Source organism: Salmo salar, chromosome 01 (genome assembly GCF_965601325.2).
Source record: "Salmo salar chromosome 01, fSalSal1, whole genome shotgun sequence".
In the NCBI taxonomy this organism is placed as follows: domain Eukaryota; kingdom Metazoa; phylum Chordata; class Actinopteri; order Salmoniformes; family Salmonidae; genus Salmo; species Salmo salar.
The window spans coordinates 149,773,730-149,788,287 of record NC_138291.1 but is presented as its reverse complement, the minus strand read 5'-3'; the positions used below and the strand labels follow the sequence as shown (position 1 = coordinate 149,788,287).

The 14,558-nt window shown below is 47.4% G+C and overlaps 1 protein-coding gene across 6 annotated transcripts in view; it reads left to right on the top strand.

Moving 5' to 3' along the window:
- The window catches only part of prrc2b (proline-rich coiled-coil 2B), a 33,239-nt gene extending 18,723 nt beyond the window's left edge, over window positions 1-14,516 (top strand). For 3 of the 6 annotated variants that reach the window (XM_082955342.1, XM_082955343.1, XM_082955341.1), the window contains exons 15-30: window positions 25-2,353; window positions 2,569-2,735; window positions 2,872-2,981; window positions 6,347-6,488; window positions 6,657-7,021; window positions 7,216-7,317; window positions 7,502-7,694; window positions 7,827-7,924; window positions 8,640-9,005; window positions 9,147-9,314; window positions 9,522-9,560; window positions 9,711-9,790; window positions 10,088-10,160; window positions 10,447-10,578; window positions 10,894-11,103; window positions 12,167-14,516. In XM_082955342.1, coding sequence (XP_082811468.1) covers window positions 25-2,353; window positions 2,569-2,735; window positions 2,872-2,981; window positions 6,347-6,488; window positions 6,657-7,021; window positions 7,216-7,317; window positions 7,502-7,694; window positions 7,827-7,924; window positions 8,640-9,005; window positions 9,147-9,314; window positions 9,522-9,560; window positions 9,711-9,790; window positions 10,088-10,160; window positions 10,447-10,578; window positions 10,894-11,103; window positions 12,167-12,292 — 4,700 coding nt within the window. In that variant the 3' untranslated portion in view covers window positions 12,293-14,516. Of the gene's footprint in view, window positions 1-24; window positions 2,354-2,568; window positions 2,736-2,871; window positions 2,982-6,346; window positions 6,489-6,656; window positions 7,022-7,215; window positions 7,318-7,501; window positions 7,695-7,826; window positions 7,925-8,639; window positions 9,006-9,146; window positions 9,315-9,521; window positions 9,561-9,710; window positions 9,791-10,087; window positions 10,161-10,446; window positions 10,579-10,893; window positions 11,128-12,166 lie in introns of all 6 variants that reach the window. The other 3 variants (XM_082955344.1, XM_082955345.1, XM_082955346.1) reach the window with 3 other exon arrangements.
- Window positions 14,517-14,558: the final 42 nt, after the last annotated feature.

Sequence of the window (14,558 nt, the reverse complement as noted above, 5' to 3'; positions counted from 1 at the left end):
AATACCACCTCTGTGTTTGCGTAGGAATGATGAAATCGATGATGCAGCCAGACCACCTGAACAGCCCAGGGTCCGCCTCTGACGATGGCTGCCATCCCAGCATGCATCAGGAGAGAAAGGCCCCCTCCACCGAGCCCTACCCCGTGTGGAACCAAGATGGCTACCCCCCTCGCAGTTTCACCCCACCCTACCAGAGACAGCACGAGAGCTCAGACAGGAGCCAGCCAGACGACCGGAGTGACAGGACATGCTCCCAGCAGGACTTGTACGAAGAGAGTGGCAACGAGTGCCTAGACAACCCATCTGGTGACCTCTCCCATCAGGCCTACCACCAGAGCAAAAGTCCCGACAGGGATCACCACCCGCACGACCAAGGCCTGCTCTCCTCAGCCCCAAGCCGGCCCCAGCAGCAGCATGTAGACAGCGACTACCCCAAACAGGAGCCCAAAGACAGGTACCTGAAGGACGGCACTGAACCCTGTGACGAACTCTTCGACACCTCCAAGGAAAAGGTTTTTGACTCAGACTTCCATAGGCGAGATGGAGGCCAGAAGAAGGAAGTTGGTGTTGGTGGTCAGAACCAGTGGTCTGATCCTGGCTCCAGCTCCCCTGCCAGCAGTGTAAGCCAGCCCTCTGAGACTGGCGGTAGGACCCTGACCCGCAGGACCGGTCCCATCAAGAAGCCTGTGCTAAAGGCCCTCAAAGTGGAGGACAAGGAGAACGAGAAGCCCAAAGTGGAGCCTGAGGAGAAGGTAGTCCCTTACCGCCTGGAAAAGGAGGTGCTCACTAACGTATATGACCTGAAGAAAGACAACCAGCCCCTAGTAAGTAACAGACGCTCGGCTTCACCTGCTATCGAGAAGCAGCCAGAAGAGAAGCAACAACCACCAGCTCCTGCTAAAATAGAGAGGCCAGCCAGTATCCACAGTGAAGATTTGCCGAAGGAGAACAGCTGGGACAGCGGAAAGAGCCAGTCCTCCAGAGACAGCCAGGAGAGCAGGGAGCCTGGTGCACCACGACGCAACAACTGGATCTTCATCGATGAGGAGCAGGCCTTTGCCGGAGCCAGGGGAACGGGTCGAGGTCGGAGCCGTGGCGGCTTCAGGGAGTTCAGTTCCAGAGGAGGCCGGGGAGGCCGAGAGAACCCCAGAGGAGGCTACAACAACAATATCAATAGCAGGGACGCCGCTGCAGCCCAGAGACGAGGCAGAGGACTGCCCAGGGACTTTGTCAAAGTGGAGGACCTGCAGAGGGGGAAGCCGAGGAGGCGCAACGTCAGCGAGACTCTGAGCGAGACCTCAGAGTACGAGGAGCTGCCCAAGCGGCGACGCCAGAAGGGCTCTGAAAACGGAGAGGGTGGCAGCTACCCAGAGCAGGGAGAGACCAGGAAGGCCGACCGAGACTCTTGGAGGTCCAACAAGGTGTACACGGAAGAACAGGCAGCCAGTGATGCCCGCGACAAGGCCAAAGCCAGCAGCAGGGGGTTCGGAGGCTTCGGCCGCTCGCTGCCTCCCAGACTCGATACTGGCAGGGGCTACAACACCAGCCGAGGGTTCAACAACGGCTCCAGAGACATCTCCACCTGGAGGGGGCGGGGGACTCAGTTTGGCAGTGGCGGTGGGCCCATGCAGGAGAACGGCTACGGCCTGGGCACCGAGACCTATTCCAGGAGACCACCTGCAGAGCGTGAGCCCCTCAAATACATCCCCAAGTTTACTGGCTCTACTGGTTCCTTCATGGAGAACGGCGCTGAGGACCGCAGCGGGGAGGGCGAGTACTACATAGACAGCGACAACCCTGGACAACAACCGTTGAGAAGACGGAGGCCGCCGCGCCAGGACAAGCCCCCACGTTTCCGCCGACTACGTCAAGAGAGGGAGCCCGGCAGCGGCCAGTGGACCAGCGATGAGTACATCAACGGATCGGAAGGATTCGCAAACCCCTGGCCGAGCCGCTCCAAGGAGGGAGGTAAAGAGGACAGCTGGTCCAGTGGCCACTACTCCGGAGGGGGGGGTAGGTCCGGTGGTCAGCACGGCCAGGCGGAGGACTGGGAGACTGGCTCAGAGAACAGCGACTTCAGCGACTGGAGGGAGAAGCGTGGTGGAGGGCAGCAGCAGCAGGCCCACGGGGGAGATGGGCACTCAGACTCAGGCCACGGGGATCCTGGGTCTGGAGAGAAGAGGGAGCTGGCCAAGAGGAGTTTCTCCAGCCAGCGCCCCCTGGTGGACCGGCAGAACAGGAAGGGTGAGGTGGATGGGAACAAGATGACACGCTCTTCAGAGAACCCTAATGCTCTGCCCTCCTGTAACAGGAATGACGGCTGGCAGAATGGAGGGTCCTCCAACCATAAGAGGTGAGTACTGTGCTAACTTTGGCATATGCAAACTTGGTGTGAGAACGTTCAACAGAACTGTTGATATTGTTTTTTTCTTGACTTAATTGTTTCAAAACATCCTCAAGACATCAATATACTGGAGCTTCTAAAAAAAAACCTTAGCAACACTTTCGCACAATAATACGTTTTAAGTGGTAACACCTGACTCATGGAATGTCTCTCCCTACTTACAGCAGGAGCCCAGAGGAGTCAGGCCCAGTCTACAATGTTGAGCAGTCTGAGGAAGGCCACCAGGCCAACGAACCCTCGGGGAAGAAGCTGGACAAGGAGCTGAAGCCCAGGTCTGTGAAGGGAGACCTGGCCAAACCACTGTCTCAGTACGACCTCAACAGCTACCCCAGTGAGTATGCCAGGCACCAACTTCATAGTAACACATACTTGAGTCAATTAAGCATTGCTCAAATGAAATCTTAACCAGGGGTCTCAACCTGGTGGGCCAGATGACTGATTTAATGTGGCACACGTGTGTCTTCCAGTTGAGGGGGATTCTGGGGGTCCTAGTCCAGACGGGTTCCAAGACCTGTCCAAGAAACAGCTGCGGCGCCCACAGGAAGACGACAGAAGGAGAAAGGAACAAGGAGCTCCTGTAAGTTGACAGAACATTCAAATAAGCCTGAGACATTTAAATAAATCTTAACGAACAGTCTAGAGAATAGACACAGTTTTGAGTAAAATCAAAATAATTCCAAATCAAAGTGTATTTGTCACGTACGCCGAATACAACAGGTGTAGACCTTAAGTGAAATGCTTACTTACAAGCTCTAACCAATAGTGCAAAAACGGTATTAGGTGAACAATAGGTAAGTAAAGAAATAAAACGACTGGCTATATACAGTAGAGAGGCTATAAAAGTAGCGAGGCTACATACAGACACCGGTTAGTCAGGCTGAGGTAGTATGTACATGTAGATATGGTTAAAGTGACTATACAGTAGGGGGGGGAAGTATTTGATCCCCTGCTGATTTTGTATGTTTGCCCACTGACAAAGAAATTATCAGTCTATAATTTTAATGGTAGGTTTATTTCAACAGTGAGAGACAGAATAACAACCAAAAAATACAGAAAACCGCATGTCAAAAATGTTATAAATTGATTTGCATTTTAATGAGGGAAATAAGTATTTGATCCCCTCTCAATCAGAAAGATTTCTGGCTCCCAGGTGTCTTTTATACAGGTAACGAGCTGAGATTAGGAGCACACTCTTAAAGGGAGTGCTCCTAATCTCAGCTTGTTACCTGTATAAAAGACACCTGTCCACAGAAGCAATCAATCAATCAGATTCCAAACTCTCCACCATGGCCAAGACCAATGAGCTCTCCAAGGATGTCAGGGACAAGATTGTAGACCTACACAAGGCTGGAATGGGCTACAAGACCATCGCCAAGCAGCTTGGTGAGAAGGTGACAACATTTGGTGCGATTATTCGCAAATGGAAGAAACACAAAAGAACTGTCAATATCCCTCAGCCTGGGGCACCATGCAAGATCTCACCTCGTGGAGTTGCAATGATCATGAGAACGGTGAGGAATCAGCCCAGAACTACACGGGAGGATCTTGTCAATGATCTCAAGGCAGCTGGGACCATAGTCACCAAGAAAACAATTGGTAACACACTACGCCGTTAAGGACTGAAATCCTGCAGCGCCCGCAAGGTCCCCCTGCTCAAGAATACATATACATGCCCGTCTGAAGTTTGCCAATGAACATCTGAATGATTCAGAGGACAACTGGGTGAAAGTGTTGTGGTCAGATGAGACCAAAATGGAGCTCTTTGGCATCAACTCAACTCGCCGTGTTTGGAGGAGGAGGAATGCTGCCTATGACCCCAAGAACACCATCTCCACCGTCAAACGTGGAGGTGTAAACATTATGCTTTGGGGGTGTTTTTCTGCTAAGGGGACAGGACAACTTCACCGCATCATTTGACGGGGCCATGTACCAAGTTGCGAAACGTCAGCCTCGAAACCTTAATGACTTGGAGAAGATCTGCAAAAGGAGTGGGACAAAATCCCCCCTGAGATGTGTGCAAACCTGGTGGCCAACTACAAGAAACGTCTGACCTCTGTGATTGCCAACAAGGGTTTTGCTACCAAGTACTAAGTCATGTTTTGCAGAGGGGTCAAATACTTATTTCCCTCATTAAAATGCAAATCATTTTGTAACATTTTTGATAAGTGTTTTTCTGGATTTTTTTTGTTGTTATTCTGTCTCTCACTGTTCAAATAAACCTACCATTAAAATTATAGACTGATCATTTCTTTGTAAGTGGGCAAATGCACAAAATCAGCAGGGGATCAAATACTTTTTTCCCCCACTGTATATGATGAACAGAGTAGCAGTAGCATAAAAGAGGGCTTGGTGGGTGGCGGGACACAACGCAGATATCCTGGTTAGCCAATGTGCGGGAGCACTGGTTGGTCGGCCCAATTGAGGTAGTATGTACATAAATGTATAGTTAAAGTGACTATGCATATATGATAAACGGAGAGTAGCAGCAGCGTAAAAAGAGGATGGGGGGGCACACAATGCAAATAGTCCGGGTAGCCATTTGATTACTTGTTCAGGAGTCTTATGGCTTGGGGGTAAAAACTGTTGAGAAACCTTTTTGTCCTAGTCTTGGCACTCCGGTACCGCTTGCCATGTGGTAGTAGAGAGAACAGTCTATGACTGGGGTGGCTGGGGTCTTTGACAATTTTTAGGGCTTTCCTCTGACACCGCCTGGTATAGAGGTCCTGGATGGCAGGTAGCTTAACCCCAGTGATGTACTGGGCCGTACGCACTACCCACTGTAGTGCCTTGCGGTCAGAGGCCGAGCAATTGCCCTACCAGGCAGTGATGCAACCAGTCAGGATGCTCTCGATGTTGCAACTGTAGAACCTTTTGAGGATCTTAGGACTCATGCCAAATCTTTTTAGTTTCCTGAGGGGGAATAGGCTTTGTCGTGCCCTCTTCAGGACTGCCTTGGTGTGTTTGGACCACTCTAGTTTGTTGTTGATGTGGACACCAAGGAACTTGAAGCTCTCAACCTGCTCCACTACAGCCCCGTCGATGAGAATGGGGTTGTGCTCGGTCCTCCTTTTCCTGTAGTCCACAATGATCTCCTTAGTCTTGGTTACGTTGAGGGATAGGTTGTTATTCTGGCACCACCCGGCCAGGTCTCTGACCTTCTCCCTATAGGCTGTCTCGTTGTTGTCGGTGATCAGGCCTACCATTGTTGTGTCGTCTGCAAACTTAATGATGGCGTTAGTCGTGCCTGGCCATGCAGTCGTGGGTGAACAAGGAGTACAGGAGGGGACTGAGCACGCACCCCTGGGGAGCGCCAGTGTTGAGGATCAGCGTGGCAGATGTGTTGCTACCTACCCTCACCACCTGGGGGCGGCCCGTCAGGAAGTCCAGGATCCAGTTGCAGAGGGAGATGTTGAGTCCCAGGATCCTTAGCTTAGTGATGAGCTTTGAGGGTACTATTGTGTTGAACGCTGAGCTGTAGTCAGTGAATAGCATTCTCACAAGTGTTCCTTTTGTCCAGGTGGGAAAGGGAAGTGTGGAGTGCAATAGAGATTGCATCATCTGTGGATCTGTTTGCGCGGTATGCAAATTGGAGTGGGTCTAGGGTTTCTGCGGTAATGGTGTTGATGCGAGCCATTACCAACCTTTCAAAGCACTTCATGGCTATGGACGTGAGTGCTACGGGTCTGTAGTCATTTAGGCAGGTTGCCTTTGTGTTCTTGGACACAGGGACTATGGTGGTCTGCTTCAAACATGTTGGTATTACAGACTCAATCAGGGACATAATTGCTAATGGTTTCATGCAAGCAGCGATACTTCTTTAACAACATACTGTTTTTCCCTAAATATCTCAATCATATATTATGTTAAGTATAGTTGTACATGACTTGAGGTGCTGTGTTGTACTTAATCTATGGAAAAAAATATTTGTTTGCCACACTGCAGGTTCCGGTAAAGAACAGACCGATCACCTCCAAGATGCCCCCGCGGTTTGCCAAGAAGCAGGGTGGCATGACCATTGATCAGCCAGAAGAGGGACTCTCTGCCAACAACCTGGGCACAGAAATCTGGGAGACTAACAGCTCAGGTAGGAGTAGGGGCAACACCCCATCCTTCACACACCTCATCTTCCACCCCATCTGATAATTGTTTCCCATACTCAGCTTTTCCCTCCAAACTACATAGGAACATTCTTGTGTTGTCAACTGTATAACATAATACAGTGGTTCTTACATTGTTCTATTCCTTCCCTCAGCTCTGTCAATCCAGTCATCTGGAGGAGATTCGTGGACCAAGCAGGTCTCCTTCACAGGCAGCGAGCCCAACTCTGAGGATTCTGACGCGGGCCCTGAGCAGAGCAAGGAGCAGCACAAGCCAGGTCCCATCGGCAACGAACGTTCACTCAAGCACCGCAAGGGCTCGGAGGGTGTGGAGCGTCTGGAGGGGAGGCCCATCACGCCCGTCAATGGCGTGGACCTCCATGTGGACACAGTGCTGCCTGTGCCACCCATCGAATTTGGTGTCAGTGCCAAGGACTCTGACTTTAGCCTGCCACCCGGTTCCACCCCAGTGCCCGTGTCCAACCCCGTCACCAAGCTGCAGGACGCCCTCGTCAGCAACGTGAGTACAAATATACTGAGTTCAACTGGATTCCCATTGTCACCTCATGATTATGAGGTGGGCTATTAAAAGGAATCCTTCAAGTGCTACACTTGAAGTGGCTTGATAAAATAAATATCATAAATGAGATGTAAAATGGACAAAAGATGTCATTGGCTAGTTGTTGATGTGTTAATAACATTGTGTGTGTGTAGCCGGCCCTGACCCAGGCCATTCCCATGCTGCGTAGAGACCACCTGCAGCCTGGCATCAACCTCAACCCCATCTCTTTCCCCAGTGCTGACCTCACACTCAAGGTACACACCCCACTGCCTCACACTCTCCACACTCCAGACATCTCTAAATACTAGTCTTGTTAAAGAAATGTAATTCTCAGTTACCTACCTGGCTAAGTAAAGGTTAGATCAAATAAACGTTAGTAAACACAAAAGATTTGTGATTTTACTGATCATTTCTATCCCTTCGTCCCCTCTTTCTCAGATGGAGTCGGCCCGTAAGGCGTGGGAGAACTCCCAGTCTCTCCCCGAGCAGGGCTCTCCTGGTGGGGGTGCCTCTGGCGCCCAGCCCCCTTGCAGTGTGGGCTCTTCCAGCGGGGTGAGCTACAGCTCTTTCGGAGGGGTATCCATGCCCCCCATGCCCATTGCCTCCGTGGCGCCTTCCATGTCCATGCAGGGTAAGAGGACACTCGCACATTAAACATTGACATTATTGCTATATTTGCCAAAAGGCTATGCGTTGTATGAAATGTAAATCTGTGCATTATTATTATACCTTTGAAATAACAATTGTATTTCCCTCTCTGTAGGTAACCATGTCCCCCCGCTGTATCTGGATGGCCATGTCTTTCCCAGCCAGCCTCGTCTGGTGCCCCCAACCATGACCCAGCAGCAGAGCTACCAACAGGTACTAACTACACTTACAAGTATAGGGTCTTACAGGATTTTATTCCAATTATTTTTCTTTATGTACACTACCGTTCAAAAGTTTGCGGTCACTTGGAGCCTGTAATCGAACCCACAAATGCAGATGCTCCAGATACTCAACTAGTCCAAAGAAGGCCAATTTTATTGCTTCTTTAATCAGGATAACAGTTTTCAGCTGTGCTAACATTATTGCAAAAGGGTTTTCTAATGATCAATTAGCCTTTTGAAATGATAAACTTGGATTAGCTAACACAACGTGCCATTGGAACACAGGAGTGATGGTTGCTGATAATGGGCCTCTGTACGCCTATGTAGATATTCCATAAAGATCTGCCATTTCCAGCTACAATAATCATTTACAACATTTAGAATGTCTACACTGTATTTCTGATCAATTTTATGTTATTTTAATGGGGGGGAAAATGTTGCTTTTCTTTCAAAAACAAGGACATTTCTAAGTGACCCCAAACTTTTGAACGGTAGTGTATAAAAATAAAAATAAATACATTTTGGGCAATAATCGGTGCCTCCTGGATTTGGAGTTTTTATGACACTTGCCAAAAATGCTTGATTTTGCTGGGTCACTAATGACATTTTTGCATGGCAATTTGTGATGTCCAATTTGTCATGAAAATGTGCTGGTGAGGGGGTAAACTGTAATATTATAATTCACTCCTTCCTGTGTGTGCACGCAGGCGGCGGCGGCTGCCCAGCAGATCCCCATCTCCCTACACACCTCTCTGCAGGCCCAGCTCGGTCTCCGGGGAGGCCTTCCCGTCTCCCAGTCCCAGGAGATGTTCAACTCCATTCCCTCCTTCAGGTCCCAGGTGTACATGCATCCCAATCTGTCCCAGCCTAACCCCATGGTGCTGTCAGGCGGTGGCCCCCTGAAGGGGCCCTATTCGGCCTTCCCGGGCATGCAGCCATCGGACATGGTCAAGCCCCAGTCGGGCTCCCACTACCAGCCCATGAACGGCAGCCAGACCATGGTCTATGACGGCCAGATGAACCAGGGCCCTGGCATGAGCTCCTCCCAGCTCATGGACTCCCAGCTCATCCAGGTAAGGGGAACAACTCTGTCAGTGGCACCCTTAGTTTGAAGGAACAGTTTGCTTGGCTTCTAATGGAAACATTATACTCTCTTCATTCAATGTTTCAAAGGCCCGAACAATGATCCTCCCTCTCTCTCTCTCTCGCTCCAGGTGACCATGCCCTTACCGGGCTCCCAGCTGCGTTATGGCTCTGCCCAGCAGCACCTCATCCTGCCCCAATCCATCCAGCTCCAGCAGGGCCAGAACCTCTCCGTCGGAGCCGCCCGCAGGATGCTCCCCCCTGGCTCCCAGCCCCCTGTCATGACCGGCAGCAGAGAGGTGAGCTCCACAGACCCACCAAGTGTCCCTTCCAACAATGTTACAGCTTAACTACCCTAATGATTGGTAAATGTTAGCTTTAGGTTGGATTTGTAAACATTTCATGTATAAACAAACAAAAATGCACATTGAATGTAGTGAAACCCATCCCTTTGAAATAGAAGGGATAGTTCACCTAAATTACAAAATGACTTGAATTTTTTGCAGAATTTCCCAATGTCTACTGGTCCGTATACTACTTACAAGGTAAGGAACAACTGTAGTGAATTTGTCATTTGGGTGAACTATCACTTTAATGCCACAACATTTCATAGGTTGCACAACATTTCATAGATGGCATTGAGATGTTCTTACTTGTATATTTAATGGGGCTGTTTGTTTTTTGTCCTCCTCCAGACCTCCCAGATGGAAATGAAAGGCTTCCAGTTCTCTGACAAGCCCAATCACTCCCAGGGCATGCCTGGAGGATACAACAGGTGAGCTGGAACAGCTAAATGTCACCTTGAAACTTATGTTAGATCACAAAACGTCTTCTCTTAGTTCATATCCTTATAAACGTGTTCATTTTATTGTAACATGCCAAAGGATTCTACATGGTTCGCTGCCAGTAAAATGTTTAGACTTGTCAAGAAACTGACAGCACAGCTGCGTTTTCTTCTAGTTTGTCCAATATTTAATTAAACATTTAGTGATCATATAATGGCATTAAAGTGATGATATAGATGTAATTGGAAGCTAATGGTAAATCTATCTCTGTCCCTTTCTCCCATCAGACCAGGGTCTGCCAGCCCCAGTGGGAAGCAGTCTGGCCCTGTGGGCCCTCTGCCTGGGCATTACACCCAGCAGGTATGACCCAACACATAGTCATACACACATTAGGTACATACACGCACCTTGGTAGTACTAGTTACTGTTCATTCTACAATCAACAACTAGGTCAACTGACAATCAAAGTCCTCCAGTGCACTTGACCCACTTTCATACACACAAACACAATTTTACAGGCTCTTAACAGTAGCAGCCCCCCCCCCACCACCACCACCACCACCAACATACACAAAGGTCATGACACACAATCCCAGCTGCCCATACACACTCATATAGCCTCCCCCTCCCATTTCATTGGAAACAGAAGACCTCATCCATGCAGGCCGTTCAGCAGCGAGGCTGGGCTTGCAGTGGCCCTGGCCTGACCTGTAGTTGCTGCTACAGAGACCCGGCCACCGGCTGGTATGAGGCCCTGCTGTGCCCCCTACACGGCAAGGTTATAGAAACCTCAACTCAATCATTCTGCTTGTTCAAATCACTGTGATGTTGCACCATTTGAATGACTAATCAGTTTTGACATGCAGCTTCCCTGAACTGCTCTGGCACAATGGCCTCTCAAGACCCTAGTGTACGTTTGAGTCACGAGCATAAAGCAATTTGATGAAATGTCATTTTAGAATTCAGTCTGGAAAATATTTGTAGCTTTGCACACATCTCCGCAACCCCCTTAATATTTGCCTAAAGAAAAATAACCATGCATATATACTGAGACGTTGCCATGCTAACAGTGTGTGTGTGTGTGTTCCACCAGGTCCCCCCTCCCCAGGGCAGCATGGTTATGCACATGCGTCCCCCCACCACCGGCCCCTTTCCCACCCCCATCCAGAGACCTGTCATGCAGGTCAACAAGACAGTCATCATCCGCTCCCCCCCATACCCCAATCCCGGGCGCGAGCCACCCCACTCCACCCCCCCCTCGGCCCCCGAGCCCACCGTCAAGGGGCCGGAGGATGGCATGAAGGTGAGCCACCCACTGTAAATATAGGTAATTAGAATTTTATCCATTTCGTTTTTTGTTTTTCTTCAATCCAATGTGCCAATGTATGAAATCAAAGCCATATATGGAGAGAGTTTGGTAGTTGCCGTTTCTGTCAAAGATGGTAGGTTTCCGTCGATTATGACCTCAATTTATTTTGATTGGTTAAAATGTGTCGTGACGCCAATTACCACTGTCAGCACCTCAACTCTCCATGTCTGTTAAGAAGCAACTAGGGTCTAGTTGTCAAAGTTGCCCTGAACAGACTACATATGGCTCTGAATGAACTCAACTGGATGCACTGCTATGAACTATTGTAATTAATAATGAACATATTGCGTCATAACCAGTAATATGGTACCTGAGGTAAAAATTTCTCATCACAAGATTCATTTGTCTTTAAACTCATCTAGGGAACTGTATTTAATCAAATGGTGCTCATAGACATAGGTAGCCTAATCTTGTAGGCACGTAGTATCATTTACTGATATATTACGATAGGGACAAGTACAAAGACATTGAACAAACAATCGTCCGATGCATTGCAGGAGTGTTTCTAGTTTACGCTAATTTAACACCCGTCCCTAGATGGGCATCTATGGAAACAAAAGGAAAGAAATACGTAATCACATATCAGGACTTTATCACAATTATATGCACAAAGAAAATGTCACAGGCGATAAATAAATGCTGTAAATCAAATATCATACATATTTACCTCTAATATTTACAACTTGGATGTAAGAGGGTCATGTTGATGACACACCGCAAGCAGTTCATACATGAATGCTCTGGTGTTTCTTTTGAATGTGTTAAAATGTTACACAAATAATGTATTAATCTTCTCCAGTGCATAATACTTGTAGCAAAAAAAAACGGATGCTTGATAATAGATTTTTTTCTAATGGTGTCTAATTCTTGCTATTAGACCATTTTGAAATTAGATTGTTTTAACTATTTCTCTCCTTGTGACATTAGTGTTATTGTTTTGTTGTCCATTTGAAAACGATATGAAATGTTAACCTTGAGTTTCTCGTGTGTGTTTTAGAGTAAAGCCCTGCGAAATGGGCACCAGCTGGTGGGTGAGGGGAAGGCAGTGTCGTGGGGCCTGATGACCAGCAAACTCCAGGAGTCCCTTCCCGGCTGGCAGGGCAAACCAGCACCATGCACCTGAGCCATCAAACCCCAGGCTGTCAAAGTGGAGGGCAAGGCGTGGCAACGGACCTTCAACCTCCACCCAACCTGCCTTTGGAAGGCACAACCCCGTGCACCCTCTTTCGACTCACCTCCCAGCCTTCTATTGCCAACCCCCAGATCGGGCGCCAAACTGAGGAGCAAGCAGGCATACTGTACCAACTCCCCGAACTATCATAACCGGACACTTATTATTATTAAACACCGCGTGTGTGTGTGTGTGTAAGCAGACTCGAGGTTCTCCTTATTTATTAACATTGTCCTTTTTCGAGAGAAGAATGGTGACAAAAAAATATGAAATAAATGCACGTTTTCTGTGTTGCTCTGCACCCGAAAAAGGAAACGAACAGCTCCTGCAGATAGTTCACCCCGTTTTTGCCACAATACGTTTTTGGACTATAGCCCTGTAGAGGAGGCAGACACTTGACATGTCACCACAAGAAAGCAAATCTGTAAGTGTAAAAAACAAACGTGTCCTTTTCCCTCACTTTCTGAAGAATTTTGCTGGTAGTTTTAATCTTTTTTTTCTTTTTTAAGTAATCATTGCCTGTTTGCTCTATTATTAAAGGACTTCAAAAGACAGATTTTAAGGACATTGTGTGTAAACATGGAAAGGTGTGAATTGGGGCGTGTCGCCCTCAGAGACCCCTGGGTTACTTCACACAGCTCGTGAACTGTGACAAAACTGCTTCGATTTTTAGAAAACGTTTCCGTTCTTTTTTTAAAGGCTGTTTTTTTGCTTTTGTTTTGTCGCGCTCTCTCCTATGTGTTTTGTAAACAGAAGCAAAAACGAGGACATTTTCGAGAAATCGTCTTGCCTCATTTGAAGCTATCCTAGCGTTGATGCAGTGTGTGCATGTGATGTGCTGAATGTGTGTTAATTGTAGAGCCTAATCCAGGACCCTATCGCAACATTTCAAAAGACAGCGGACACTGCTGCCGTAGTGTGAGGTTTTGATCAACCCCAGCTGGCAAAAAATATGGTTTATTCTATGGTGTTGGGGGGTATCTATAGTGTTTGGGAGTGACGACAGGCTTCATTGACTTACTGTACGATCTCAACAGCTGATTGAAATGTTGCTTTTTATTGCTATACATTTGGTTGTAATGAGTTGCTGAAATCTGAATTCACATCTGATACATGTCAAGTGCTTTTATATTCCCTCTCCTATAGTGTTTTTGCTTTTGATCCTAGAGCTATTAAACACTACTCTATTGTTTTTTTTTTTAAAACACATACTCTATGGAAAGGTGGAGGGGTTAGTGAAGGAATGAGTAGGCACACCTCCCTAGTGAACATTCAGCACCATGTAAGGTCTCTGGGGTGGCGCTAGCAATAAACGCAGCCTAACTCTCAATCAGGGTCCAAATATCTATTTTTATGTTACAATTTCACGACAAAAGAGGGTGTTTAGAATTGCTTGATGAATTGATGTACTTTCTTCGCCTAGGTTTTTTGGTGAACGCTGCAGTTGTTTTGGGCTCTGAAGAAGGAAATATTAAAGCATTTGTTTTGTTAGAAAAATAATATGAACTGTTGGCATCTGTGATAAAAAAAAAAAAAATGGGCACTATGACGCCAATGTCATAACTGGTTATAAATGTTTCTGCGTATTAATGCTCCATGACACTACAAAATGTTCAGACTCATCTTTTATGGCAGTGTTTCACTGACGTCTGTACATGATGCATACCTGTTCAACTATATTCAGAGTTATGGTCAGTCGGGGAGGGTGGGAGTCTAAAAACATGTTTGATTCATATATTGTATCACTAATAAAAGGGTAAGTGTTTCAAAGGTCACTATGATGCTCTCACAGGGTGGACTGCTTTCACTTGTGGATTGGCTTATTGGACATTGATGGCTTTTTGCCCATCTCTACTGTGCTTTTTGCTGTGACAACCCTGTCAGTTTTTGGACAGAGACTGGAAGGTGTACACTGAAACGGCTTATACACACCTGAGAAACTTCATTTGGTTTCCGCCTGCTCTCGTCTTCACTCATTACTGTACCTACACCAAGATATCGTCCTGGTGCTTTTTTTGTTGGTACTTTTAGGATACATATTTCATTTGTCAGAGGACCTGTGCACTCGAACTGATCATACTATTTATCCTACCTGATGTTTATCCTTTCAGATATGTGATCATATTCGCCCTTTCCTTATTGAGAGAAAAAATAAAGCAGTTGTGCTTTTTCAAAACTCTTGTCCTTGTTAAATTTGTATTAAAGTCGGTCAATTGGA